The following is a 14,700-nucleotide window of genomic DNA, read 5'->3' on the forward strand; positions in this document are numbered from 1 at the left end:
TTGTAACTAAAGACGCGTGTTTGTAGCATAAAAGTGATCACAAAATAAGAATATTGTTCCTTGTCTTATCATGCTAGAATGCTACTAGCAAATTTTCTTATACTAATATTAACATTTAGAGATGGACATAATCAAAACAAACATTATTAATAGATTCAATAAATATATTTTTATGTTTTCTATTAATATTCAAGATTCGCCTATTCGAAACCCAAAGCTCAAAATTTTATAAAAAAAGTAGTCTTCAAAATACCTCCCAACGACAAAAATATAGAAATACTCGATCTATGGTTCATCTTAAAATCATGAGAATTGAGAATGAGAACTACATTTGTATTTCATACTTGGCAGCCATGGAAGCACAAACTGTTTGATTCAACCAATCAGAATCACACAATTGTTTCACAAAGAGATAAGCCACAACCACAAACACACAAACAGACCCAGAAGAGAGAGAGAGTGAGGAGAGAGAGAGAGAGAAAGAATGGTTCGTACGATTTCATCTTCGCCTCAACAAACTCTCTTCTCCACCTCTCTTTTCTCCAGCTCCCGCGGTTTCCCTTCTTCCAATTTCTCCATCCCCCGCCCTTACAGATTCTCCGGCACCCCGGCAGCCAAGTTCTCTACCAGAGCTGTGAGCTTGGGGACGACCGAACCGGAGATACGATCGAAGAACCCGACCCGATCCGGATTCGATGTGGAAAACCTAACCACGTGGCTACTGAAGCAAGAACAATCGGGACAAATCGACGCGGAACTAACCATCGTCCTCTCCAGTATCTCTCTGGCCTGCAAACAGATTGCTTCGTTGCTGCAGAGATCCAGCATTATCAACCTCACCGGCGCCCATGGTACCATTAATGTTCAAGGTGAAGATCAGAAGAAACTCGACGTCATTTCAAATGAGGTGATAATTAGAGTATGAAATTAAGGATTTAAATTTAAACTTAAATTTTATTATTGATAAAAATAATAAAATTTAGTTATTTATGACTTTTTAAAATTATTTTAAATTGAGATTAATAATAAATACGAACGGAAAGTGTTTGCTTACAATTTCAATCATATCTTACGACTAAATATTTAAATTCTAAAACAAAAACTATTTTGAGAAATTATCAAAATTTTACTATATGTTCATTTCGAAAATGTGCATTCTTAGTCAAATTCATCTACTACTTTTTTGAGAACGTTGTTTTTGTAATTATCAAATGTTGACTTGGTTTCTGAAAACATGAACAGAAAAAAAGTAGATATCAAACAAGAAAAGCAGAGACGAAAATTGTGTTTCTAGATTTAATTTAAAAAACGAAAAAGTAAATACGATATGGTTATTATACGTTGTTAGAAATAAGGCCTAAAGGGTTATGGAAAAATGTTTGAGATGTGGGAAAATGTTTCAGTTGTTTTGCAGCTGCCTGAGATCTAGTGGAAGAACAGGGATCATTGCTTCAGAGGAAGAAGATGTGCCAGTAGCAGTGGAAGAAACATACTCTGGAAACTATGTGGTTGTGTTTGATCCCATTGATGGCTCTGCTAATATCGACACTGCATTGACCACTGGTTCCATTTTTGGGATTTATGCACCTGATAAGCAATGTCTCTTTGACATTGATGATGACTCTGTGGTAACTTTTATTATTCCCCATATCTCTTCTATCAATCATCTCCTCTTTTTAAACCCTCTCTGCTTCTCAGGTTCAATCTTATCGTTAAAATTACTAATGATCTCGAAAGTTTAAGTTGATGGATCAACAAACATACAACTTATTGTTTATATAAGAGATGGTTGTTTAATGTAGCACACAGAGAATCAACAGATTATTAGTTGAATAAATCATATTTCCAATAGATAGAAATATGATCGTTGATCTTCTACATTACTACAGCTTAATCAGGAAGAACAAAAATGCATCATGAATGTATGTCAACCAGGAAACAACCTATTAGCAGCTGGCTACTGTCTCTATTCAAGCTCAGTTGTCTTCACAATCTCTATTGGAAAAGGAGTTTTTGCCTTCACTTTGGACCCTACCTATGGAGAATTTGTGTTAACTCATCCCAACATCAAAATCCCAACCTTGGGTAAGATCTATTCTTTCAATGAAGGGAACTACGATCTTTGGGACGACAAGTTGCAGAAGTACATCGATCATCTCCGACAACCGACGTCCTCGGGCAAGCCTTACTCTGGACGCTACATAGGTTGTTTAGTAGGGGAAATACATAGAATGTTGCTTGTTGGAGGGATATATGGAAACCCCGCTAATGTTAACAATAAAAATGGAAACCTTAGATTGTTGTATGAGTGTGCGCCGATGAGCTATCTGGTCGAACAAGCGGGTGGGAAGGCGATAGATGGTCAGAGGAGAATACTCGACATCGAACCGACCAAGGTAATGTGACTATATATGTATGGTACGAATAATGTGTGTGTGTGTATAACTATATATATAGTTTGCTAATGTGATGCTATTGGGCAGATTCATCAGCGCTCACCAATATTCATTGGAAGTTCAGAGGAAGTGGAGAAACTGCAGAAGTTTTTGGCTTGATTCTTTTGTATTTCTCAAATGGTTTTTTTTTTCCTCTCTAGAAATCTCACTTTTAATTTCCTCATGAAGTTGAATTTTTCTCAAATTCCAATATTTGTATACATCAATGAAATAGTAGAAATTGTTGTACATCATCTATTATTTAACTTAGATATTTGTTATAATTCTTTTTTAGAAAAAGAAAATGAGATTTGCAAATCTAGCTTCTTTTTTATTATTTTTAAAAACCTAGCCTCATCTATTCTTTTTTGTGAAATTTTATAAAGGTTGGAGCATGCATATACAAACGAGAGGAACCGAATCTCTAATCTCAAAATCTATATTATATTATTTTGATAATATAAACTTTGCTAATTGTTATAATTTTGAAAAAAAACATTACTTTCGTAAAAACAATGTTATAATAAAATCTTTCTATGTACTTTCAATTTGGTAACGGTTTAGACTTAGAATTTTGATTTGTAACAATTTAGTCCTTATACGTTATAATTTGTAATGATTTAGTACCTAACTAAAGTTTTAATAAATATTTTTGAATAAATAAATTAATAAACTAATTAAAGACTTAATGTTATTATAAAATACAAAGTCAATACTCAAAATGGCTATAAAATTAAAAGGTAAAAGAACTCGCTTACTAATAAAGATAGTTGCAAATGTAGCAATTATATTTAAAATAATTAAGTATATAACAACATTTTAAAAAAATTACAAATATAGCAAAATCTATCAAAATCTATTATTGATATGAGTCTATCATTAATAGACCATGTAGCAAGTGATAAGTCATAACAGTCTATCAACAATAGAAGTCTATCACCGATAGACTTTGCTATATTTTCAATTTTTTAAAAATATTGCTACATAGTTAATAATTATTCTAAAAAATGATACCTACTATAATGTTTAATGTTTGGGGGACCAAATCTATTGTAGGGTTATAAATGAAAGTTACTAAATTGGGGCTTCACATTCACTTTCAAATGGGCTCAAACTATCCAGCCGGGCCCAAGAAAACGTATCACCTATTCTCAAAGCCGACAAATCGGCTCGCAACCCAAATTATCTTCTTCATCAACCAAACGACAAATGGGAGTTTCAATAACGACCACTCATCGGCGTTTATCGTTGCCGGCGACTCCACAGCCTACCCAGTAATTGGAAACTTGTTTCCGCAAGCACAATGGCCTATGGGCTTCTGATTTGGAGCCCAATTTCCCTTTGCTCTACCTCTTTACCTGCACTTTCCTTCTCTCTCTCTTCTTCCAGACGTACCCAATTATCAATATCCGCCTCCGTCGAAACCCCCGCCGCCGCCGCTGATGATGTTCAGCAGCTGTCGGCAAGGGATCGGAGGAAGCTGAGGAACGAGAGAAGAGAGATTAAAACCACCACCAATTGGAGGGAAGAAGTAGAAGAGAGGCTCTGCAGGAAGCCCAAGAAGGAATTTGCCACTTGGACTGAGAAGCTCAACCTTGATTACCTCGCTAAATTGGGTCCTCAATGGTGGGTTATGCGTGTTGCTCGTGTTCGAGGCCAAGAAATTGTCGAACGCCTTGCTCGTTCTCTTGCTAGGAACTACCCTGACCTCGATTTTAAGGTGAAATTTCTTCATTCCACTGTTTTGAGTCTGGGTTTGTGGCACAAATTGTATGGATTCTGTTGTGTTGCTTTCGAAATTCATTAACAGAACCCAGTATATGAAAATCTACTGAGTTCCATTGTTTGGGAACTGGAGGGAATGCTTAAATGTTTCTGTAAACATAAATGTATATCTATATTTCATTAGCTTGATTATCTTACAATGTAGTATTTAGATTGGAGAAGAAAGAATTTGAAACAACAGCTAAAAGATTAAATAATGAGGTGGTTTTTTTTTTCAATTTTATATAAGATGCCAAAGAAACAAAGGTTATCTAAAAAGGAATGAAGAAATGGGATTTATTTTTTTAGTTGCTACAAATGGTAGAGACGATAATGTATATCAACATCTCAAGTTCTTCGGTTGGATTGCAGATATATTACCCGTCGGTTAAGGAGAAGAGGAAATTAAAGAATGGTACTTACACCGTTAAACCGAAAGCTGTTTTTCCTGGATCTGTATTTATAAGGTGTGTCATGAACAAGGAGATTCATGACTTCATTAGAGAGTGTGATGGAGTTGGAGGCTTTGTTGGTGCGAAGGTCGGAAACACGTGAGTCTTTATTGTTTTCTTCTTTGTAAAATCAGTTGAGCAATTATTTGTTTTCTGGGAACACTCTACTTGAAATTACTTGAGACTCCCGACAGGGAATGAGGGAACTGTATTGGCCCTTTGAGATTATGTAATTTGTATTTCTTGTAGTCTATAGATTCTGGAGTCTAGGAGGTTATGGCACTTAACTGATTCATAACTTGATCTGGATTTCAAAATTAGGAATAATTTTGGATTCAAATTTCAGATTTTCATACTAAGATTGACGGTAGCTTTCATCCGAAATTTTAGATAAAGAAAGATGTATATTTCTCTATGTCAATTATGTGTTCTCAGTCCGTCTGTTGTTCTGATATAGTTTTGGCAATATACAGTAAACGACAGATAAATAAACCGAAGCCAGTATCCGAAGCTGACATGGAAGCAATCTTCAAAGAGGCAAAGGAAGAGCAAGAAAGACACGACCAGGCTTTCCTAGAGAAAGAGCAAGAGGAAGCTCCAAACTCTAGCGCACTCAAAACTGACTTAGATACAAATGGTACTACTGCTACGAAGCACAAAGGAAGAGGCAAAAAAGCTGTTAATACTTTGTCGCCAGGGTCAACAGTTCGAGTGGCATCAGGGACTTTTGCAGAATTTGAAGGCTCTCTTAAGAAGCTGAACCGTAAAAGTGGAAAGGTTTGCTGTTTTCTTTTAGATGAAGAGTTTGCTATAAAGAGAATAATTAGAAGAAAGTTGTGTCCTTGAGACCAGAGGGCTTGTTAGAAATCTGTTAACCATAATTGATTTCCTTCATGCAGGTAACTGTGGGATTCACACTATTTGGGAAGGAAACCCTTGTAGATCTTGACATTGGTGATATTATAGTAGAGACAAAATGAATGAATGTACTTTCTCAGTCATGGTAAGTAAAGTAATCACAAGACCCATTTATTTGAGGTTTCTTTCTTATATTTTGATGCAAAATGGTATAATCAGTCAAAACCTATACCTATTTCATGTAAGTACAAGTGGAAAACAGAGAAGCCATATAAACCATTAGCCTTAGTCAATTCATAATCATCACAAGAACTTGCTAGGATCTTGTTTTGGTCTTTCAAATCATCCAACAAACTGTTGAAATCGTTAATAATAGGCCTTTATTTGTAATGAATCTTTTCCAAATCACAATAGATGCAGATTTAGTAATCATGTCTGCAAGATTTTGGCAAAAGATATCATGGTTTTGTTACTTCATAACGCTTCGTACTCAATCTTTGTAGGAGTTGTGGATTTAAAGAAACGGAAGATTTTTCTGAGAATATTGTTTCAAGATTTGAGTTGTTGGAAACGCTAATCGGAGCGTCTTTGATAGCTGGACACTTCACTTTACTCTGTCACTGTTTTGCAGTAAAGTGTGGAAGAAATTCTCGGAGTTGGAGGATAAGCAAGCAGCTCCAGCTCTCAGCTCTCAAAGCACATCCATGAACCAAAGAACATGAAAGTACTGTTGCTTGAATTGCCAAACAGCTCACGTTGATGAACATGTCCACAAATCAGCTTTGCTTCTTTGAAATTACTCTGCATTTGGAGATTCTTATTGGAAATCAAATAGAATCTTGAAGGAATTGGCAGCCAAATGTATTCTTGTTAGACTTTTGAGAAAATCAAACTAGGAAATATTATGATGAAATCATACCTGAGTAGCACTTGTAAATTCAAATATTTCTGAAGTCACAAATTCTAACCATAATTATAGAGGTGTTCATGGTTCGATTCAATCTAACTGTCAAACCGGACCAAACAAAAAAAAATGGTTTTGGATGTATACCAAACCAAACCAACTTGTTTGTTTGCTCGAAACCAAAGTGAACTGCAAATATCCAGTTCAATTATAATGCATATATGTATATATACATAGTTTATTTTGGTATTTTGTTTTAACTTTTAACTAATAGAAACGGTTTGATTCACTTTTTTATTTTAACTAATTTAAATGGTTGAATTCTATTTAGTTTTTCAAATCCTAATTCAAAATTGAACCAAACTGGTGTTCCAGTAAAAATTTAACTTTTGGTAATGTACGATTTTGTTATTTTGTTCTATGGTTGCCTTAGTTGAGGAAAATATTGTACAAAGTAGCTATGTTCTAAAAGTATTTCCAAAATTGTGTTACCATAGATTGATTGATGTTTGATCCCCTATTCAATCTGTACATGCAAATATTCATAACTTCTCCAAAACTTCAATAAAATCTAGAGTTTGGATGGAATCTGTGGCCTTCCATGGTCCCATCATTTAGTTCCAACCTCCATTGTTTAAAAATGGTAAGAACATAAAAGAAAAATGTTGATAAACAATAGGGATATGAGCTGCCCAATGGATTACAATTCACATGGGCTGCTGTCCCTTTTGCCTCAAAATCTTAATTTAATGTAAACATGTGGGTGTTGTTGTTAAGTCACTACCTCTCTTTCTTTGCCCCCACATTACAACCTTCACCCTTCTATCCAACATTTTTTTTTTTTTTTTACTTTATTTCTTTTTCTTCCTCTATTTGATGCTTCCATGGAATCTCGAGTTATAAAATGAGAAATCAAAGGAAGTGATAAGAAAGTATGAGAAGTAGGGGTGTGTGGTGTTATTATATAGGACAACTCACTCATTTTATTATGGGACAACTCTTAATGTTGGTATCAATCTATGATGTGCCTCCACACATCTATTATATGTGTGTAGACCCCATCAAATAGTTGTCTTATTTCCAACCTATGTTTTGTTTCATTTTTATAACAATCACAAAAACATTTTTAGTTACTTTAATTCTTTTTTTAAAAAAATGTAATAAATTAAAGAAACACGGGACCATGCTTCCATTTACATTTCTTTGTCTTAAATTCGAACACTTTGTTCCAAATATAGCAATTAGATTCAAAATATTAGTATATATATAATAATATTTTAAACAAATTGCAAATTTAGCAAAATATGTCAAAATCTATCTCTGATAGATCAGATCGTGTTGAAAATAGTGGTCTATCATTGATAGACTATCAACAATAGAAGTTTAATATATATATGTTGCTATATTTCGATTTTATTAAAATGTTTCTATACACTTAATTATTATTTCTAAAATTACAACTTATTATAATTACTCTAAAAATGTGTTTCAACATTTTGTTACGTAAACTAGAAGAAATGGATTTATGCTCGGGAGTGAGGTAAATTATGCTCATGTGAGTTAGATTTCAAGTGCCAAGTAGCATCTAGATGATATGTCTAAGTGACTTAATTTAAATGTATGGGTATTTATAATGGGAAACAATTGCAAGAATAATAATTAAGCGTATACCAATATTATAAAAGAATTACAAATATATTAAAGTCTATTGGTGATAGACTCTTATGGTTTATCAGTAATATACTAATATTTGCAATATAGTCTATTAGTAATATAGACTTCTATCATCGATAGATTTTGACAGATTTTGTTATATTTGTAATTTTTTAAAATATTGTTATATATACTAATAAATTGAATTTAATTTTTATCGATAAAAACAACCATTTAAGAGTACAACAATCTTTAGTGAACCATTTTTAACAATTTCTTATAGATGTAGTTAAAAAGAGATTATACATTTAAGAATATAATATATAATTTTAAGCTCCATTTAGGGAACATTTGGTTTTTTATTTTTTATTTTTTAAAATTAAACTTATTTCTTCCCATTTTCTTGCAAGTATTTTCATCTTTCCTTAGTATAACTACGAGAGGTGAAGTGTTAGCCAAATTTCAAAAACAAACAATCCTTTATAACTATTTTTAAAAAACTTGACTTTGTTTTTTGTCAAGTTTTTAAAACATAAGTAAAAAAGAGTGGATTGCAAAGTAAAAAGTTTAGAAGTGGAAATAATATTTATGTTTATAAACTTAAAAATAAAAAACGAAGTGAGTCCTACTTTTGTTAGTTTTCAAATTTTACCTTTGATTCTTTTAATTTTTAGTTAAAAAGTTGTAGCTTAACATAAATCTAGAAGTAAAAAATGTGTAAGTTCGTACAATAAATTACCAAAGAAGACTTAAAATAGTTAATAAATGAAACCTAAGAATCGAATTTGGTATGAAATTGAAATATTTATAAAAGAAGAGGGAATAATTTGATATATTTTTCTTCTCTGCTCCTATTCATCTCTATTAGTCTCAACATTTGTAAAGAAAGATTATTAGATGATCAAGTTATTTTAATTAGAACAAGACAACTTATTTTAACTGAAAAAAAAAAGGAAAAGTGAAAGGTAAATGTAAATATAAAGGTATGATGACTAAAGGTATAAAATATATATTGATATTTTTCGATTAATTTTTGTCATATCAATTGAATTATGTTTACTATGATGTTTTAATTAATCGTTGTCTTTCATAAAAAATGATTATAATACTTGTTCTTATTTTTACTTGTTAAACTTTACCGTCAATTTTTTTCAAAATAATTTTCAGTTGAGATATACGATTGTCTTAATAATTTATATTAATTTACTCATACAACAAGGGAAGAAAATTAGTTGATGCTATAATATGTTTTGTGAAATTTTAGAAGAATGGATTATTGATATGTAATATAATAATGTAAAATAAAAAGTTAAAAATGATAAAAGGAAAATTCTATTCAACACCAACTATTAATCATCAACGTTAATAATGTTATGAAAATTATTATTAACGTTAATAATGTTAATAATGTTATGAAAATTATCAATACAACAAAACAAGAGAACATGTATGTATATAGATTTGAGCCCAACGAATTCACGTTATCTCTTAAGACAAATTTAATCACCCTAGTGCTTGAGTTTTTAGAGTAATTGTCTCCCAGGATAGGACAGATTACCTTTCTTATAAGAGTAGCACCCCGTCTAGAAGATCAGCGAACAAAACTTTGTGGATCTACCGAACGTGAAGATCGTGGATAATGGAAAGAAAATAGTTTTTGGAAGAAGACAAATGATAATAAAAATTTTCCTCTTCTTCAACCAAATAGAAAATGACCTATTTATAGACTTATTCGTAGTCATTCGAAAAGTCGTGTCCTTTTTTCTATAACACTTTTCATGAAGCGATGCATCCACTCATGATGCATCCGTTCATGAAGAAACACAGATAGTTATTGGTTTTCATGAAGTGATGCATCCATTTATGATACATCCGTTCATAATGAAACACGAACAATAACCATTTATTCCAACAATCCCCCCATAAATGATAAGTTGACAAATGGAAGAAAATAAGCATTCGGTATTTTCTAATGGAGAACTTGCATTAGGATAAGTAGTATAAACTTTGAACTTTCCCTAGTGAACATCAATCAAGTTTACTTGGTTAATCGGTGGACATGATGCCTTGAACTGTCAACCGTTCTAGAGTAAACTAAAATAATAGATATCACACAACTTCTCATTATAACAAAGTTTGTTCTTATGGTTGTGTTCGTTTTGGCCTTGAACACTGCCTGGTCTCATGAGTGTTTTAGAGAATTCGCCTTCAAATTCTCACAGAAGCGGCCCTCTCACACTCACATAGGTGATTCCTGTATAGAATATCATATATGCTCTTTTTTATTAATAATTATCACTCACATAAATCATTAAAAGCACGATGCTTACCCTAAAACCATACTAGCACTACCTCATCATTTTATGGGTGAAAGATTTTAATGCAGTGCTCATTATGTTACCTAGAGATCGGTTTTTCCATTGAACCTAGATCTTGGGATCTCCAGTCAACTAGGTTGGGTTGCCTCTTTAGGTAACTTCATATTATAGGCTTTAATCCCATTCTTTTTTATGAACTTTCAACCAACTTCCTAGTTAGGCCTTTCGTAAGTGGATCCACAATATTATCTTTTGACCTCACAAAGTCAATTTGTGATAATTCCACTAGAGAGTAGTTGCATGACTGTATTATGTCTATGTCGTATATGTCGAGACTTACCATTATACATAATATTTTGTGCCCTTCCAATAGTTGTCTGGCTATCACTATGTATACATATTGCAGGCACCGGTTTAGACTAATTGAAAATATCTTCCAAAAAATTTCGAAGTCATTATGCTTCTTCTCCAGCCTTATCTAAAACTATAAATTCATATTTTCATTGTGGATCGTGCTATACATGTTTGTTTGGAAGATTTCCAAGATATAGCCCCACCTTCAAAAATAAAAATGTAACCACTCGTATTGTGAGATTCATTCATTAGAATCAAGAGAATGTTTTTTTGTAACCTTTCTTCACAAGACATTTTGTGTGGAAAAACATTCTCAAAGAATTTGCATTCCTTGATTCCATGTTTGTATTAACATGTATATCTTAAATATCTAATTTATGAACTAGAAATTGATATGCACAACTGTTGCTAGCATAACCAATGAATATGCGATCAACAATTTTTGGTCTTATTTTTAACCATTTCAGGTTTAGGTATTGCAACCTTTGCTAGGCACCCCCACACTTTTAAGAATTCGTATGAAGGTTTTCTTCCTTTTCATTTTTCACAAGAAATTTCCTATGTTTTCATATAGGAAATCCTTATACAATATATAACTAACCTTCAAAACATGGGGAGACATCACAAAATGTGTCATATCGCAAATTTGGAATCATTCATTTAAAAGATCATAAAATTTCCAACCATCAACTTGATTGTTATGACATTTCTTTCGTGTGTGTATGTATGCATGTATGTATGTGTATATATAGCGTACTAATGATTCCCATAAATTCTTGTCAAATCCACCACAATAATCATTATATAGTGTGTTATCTAATCCACTCTAAGTGTGATTGTTGCATACATATTTTGAATATAATTTTTATCCCTCAAGTGCAAGTAATTTTGTTTTGCTGACTTCTCCTTCAACATTGCAATAACATGAATTTTCAATATTAAAGTCAAAGAATAACATTTCTTATAGCCAATACACACACATGTATTAATACAAAATTAGTGCATAACATAAAAAATAATCCACTGCACATATGTCATATGCCATATGGTGAACTTATGCCAAAATTATATAAGTGGCAAAAGAAAATTATTAAAATATTGCCAAAGGGAAAATCTCAAAAGTCATTTACCCAAGATTAAAGTACATAACAATTCACTAAAATTAAGAATCATTTGAAACTCTTCATGCAAATATCAATTGAATGAAAACTAACAATAATTTTCAGTTAATTTGTGAAGTTATTGTAGCTATGATTTAATTTGTTGATTTATGTTGTTTTGAAAATTTTGGGCCTAATGACAATTTTCTTTTTTATGGTTCAAAAAGTTTTGATTCATTATAATAGTTTTTAAGTGGATCCCACAAAGTATAGGAACTTAGAGTGGAAAGAAAAATGGACAAAATTGATATCAAATGGTCAATGCCATAGGAGACGAGGTAGGTGAAGAAAAATGATATGATGTCTAAAGTTTAAGGAAAATGAGAAGTGGATAGATTATCTAAAAGACAATAATCTATAATCTCAATTTTAATCGAATTATGATTTCTTATTTATCATAAAATGTAATCAACTAAATTCTATTAAACAAAATCATTTAAAATCGAAAAATCTTAAGAAATAGTATATATATAAATTAACTCAAATGAATTATTTGTTTAGGAAGGGTAAAAGTTTAATTTTTATTTTTGAAAAACCATTATAAAAATTTGTAATTTTGAAAATAAAAGGATAGAAATATAATCCTATGCATCGTGGAAACAAAAAGCAGGAAAAAGAAAAATTGTATTTTGGGAGGGAAAAAGGAAGAAGTGAGAAAATGGCATAATGAGGAAATAATAGAGAGAGAGAGAGAGAGAGGGAATTTGAAGGAAGGAATAGGAGTATTGAGTTTGTTGTCGGACAAAGGCTTTGTTTGTGTTTGGTAATGCCAAGACGACAATTCAAAAGCACGCGCACTGTCGTCGTTAAATTTTTCTATGTGAAAAGACCGCACATGCCCCCCCCCCCCTCCGCCTCTTTTCCTGTGCAATGGTCCCCCAATCCGACACGTCGTCCACTAATCTTCCCATCCCACCAATTCACTTTTCTTTTTCCTTTAATTTTTATTATTTGCTTCACCTTTCCCCCATTTTAAATTCTCTTCCTACTTTTTCCCATAAAATCAATCCTTTTTTTTTTTTTATGAAAAATACCTTTCCTATCTTACATAACCTATAAAAATATTTAAATTACCATACCATATTTCATCTCATCTCTATCTCTATTTATCAAACCTTAAAATGTATTTAAAAATTAGGTGATATTGGAATAATTTCTAACATAACACAAAGGTTAATCTTTTATTTATTTACACTGTATATATATTGGTCTTCTCAGTTATTAGTAGTAGATCTTACGTGATTGCATGTCACTTCAACATGTTTTATTAAAAATAGTATAAGATTTATTAGTTTTCATGAAACATATTCATAACGTATCGAAAAGGAGAGTATGGTCTTTTATAATTTATAATTATTTTTAGAAGTCCTCTCTTTTTATAATTGATTTCATAGTTAGATTTTCTGTTGTAATATATTTGCTCGTAATTGAGATTTCTTTTAATAAGAGTGAACATATATTTTCATCCAAAAGTTACATTTTATTAGTGAACGTGGTTTAGGAAGTTTTTATGTTCAATCCTTATATTGTTAATTATTTTCTCTCTCAATTGATATTATTTTTCACTTGTTAAGTCTTTCACATATTTCAAGTTTTGGCCAGGTGATAAGAGAATTCTAAAGAAGAATAGTCATATCATCCCACAAGATCTCCTTCCTCCCTCTCTTTGTCCAACTCCTGTATTCACTACCTTTCTGATTCTGTGCGATATGAGGTAGTCGGGAATTTTGACTCAAACTATCTGTCTGTCTGTGTCAGCATCTTGGCGAACTACCACCATGTATATTCTAGCTTTTTCTTAGAAGGGGATGAGACTGAAGCCTTTGTCAGTTTTTCAGGACTTGGAACTATATGCCTCCGGGCCCATTTCATAACCGATGCTTTCTATCATGACGAAGCAGCCTTGGCATATCTTCCTGCTCAGAACAAAACCTGGTTCACAACATCATCTAAGGCTATTAATTACATGAGTTTAAGATATTTGAAAGATACATCTTATTCTGGGTCATGGGGTATTGTTTAAAAAGTCTTCAAACATAATGGTAAAGTTATATAGTGATGCTAGTTGGATTGGAGAGTCAACTTATCATAAATTTACATTTCACTTGGAAAAGCAAAAAACAACCGGTTGTAGCTAGAAGTGCTGTAGAGATTGAATATTGAGCTCTAGCTTTAGGATTTTGTGAAGGGATGTCGATTCAAAAGCTTTTGGATGAACTAAGGATTGAAACTCAAAGTTCATTCAAAACATTTTGTGACAGTCAAACAACAGCTAGTATAGCAAAGAATTGTATCGATCATAACAGAACAAAATATATAGAGATCAATCGACATTTCATATATGGGAAGGTCAACAAAAATACACATTGAACCTAAATTATGTTTTGTCTCACTGTCAAATCGTCGATATTCAAATTCCAAACATGGAATGTATTCTATATACAACTCAACTGCTTGAGTGGAATGCTAGATTTGTGTATATGTAATCATTTATAGTTTTTTTTTTTTTAATTTATAAATGTCCTTTCCTTTTATAATTAAATTCTTTAAATAGAGTTTCTTTTGAAATATATTTCTTTCACTATTAGATTTTTTCATAACAAGAGAGAAAATAAAATATTCATCCAAAAGTTACAATACTCGAAGTATACTATAAATTCTTGTCTGTAAAATAAATATTGAACATATAAAGTATGTTTATATTTGTGCTTCTCATCCAATTGTTTACCCATAGTTTATTGTCTTACGATAAATTTTTATTGCTTCTTTAGTTTCTTTTGTTTGAATTTATTTCAAAATGCA

At 31.9% G+C, this 14,700-nt stretch overlaps 2 protein-coding genes across 3 annotated transcripts; both read left to right on the forward strand.

Moving 5' to 3' along the window:
- Nucleotides 1-230: 230 nt before the first annotated feature.
- On the forward strand, nt 231-2,684 carry LOC103490926 (fructose-1,6-bisphosphatase 1, chloroplastic-like). Its single transcript, XM_008450682.3, has 4 exons — nt 231-907; nt 1,404-1,628; nt 1,890-2,396; nt 2,484-2,684. The coding sequence occupies exons 1-4, from the start codon at nt 485-487 to the stop codon at nt 2,553-2,555; spliced, it is 1,227 nt and encodes a 408-aa protein (XP_008448904.1). The 5' UTR covers nt 231-484; the 3' UTR covers nt 2,556-2,684.
- An 861-nt stretch (nt 2,685-3,545) lies between these two features.
- LOC103490936 (uncharacterized) lies at nt 3,546-6,510 on the forward strand. 2 transcript variants are annotated; one of them, XM_008450702.3, is made up of 5 exons: nt 3,546-4,155; nt 4,572-4,750; nt 5,125-5,428; nt 5,551-5,654; nt 6,141-6,510. In XM_008450702.3, the coding sequence occupies exons 1-4, from the start codon at nt 3,739-3,741 to the stop codon at nt 5,629-5,631; spliced, it is 981 nt and encodes a 326-aa protein (XP_008448924.1). In that variant the 5' UTR covers nt 3,546-3,738; the 3' UTR covers nt 5,632-5,654; nt 6,141-6,510. The 2 variants fall into 2 exon arrangements, with proteins under 2 accessions (XP_008448924.1, XP_008448915.1); XM_008450693.2 differs by having other exon boundaries at nt 3,606-4,155; nt 6,013-6,510.
- Nucleotides 6,511-14,700: the final 8,190 nt, after the last annotated feature.

The sequence above is a fragment of the Cucumis melo genome, chromosome 8, assembly GCF_025177605.1.
Source record: "Cucumis melo cultivar AY chromosome 8, USDA_Cmelo_AY_1.0, whole genome shotgun sequence".
Classification (NCBI taxonomy): Eukaryota; Viridiplantae; Streptophyta; class Magnoliopsida; order Cucurbitales; family Cucurbitaceae; genus Cucumis; species Cucumis melo.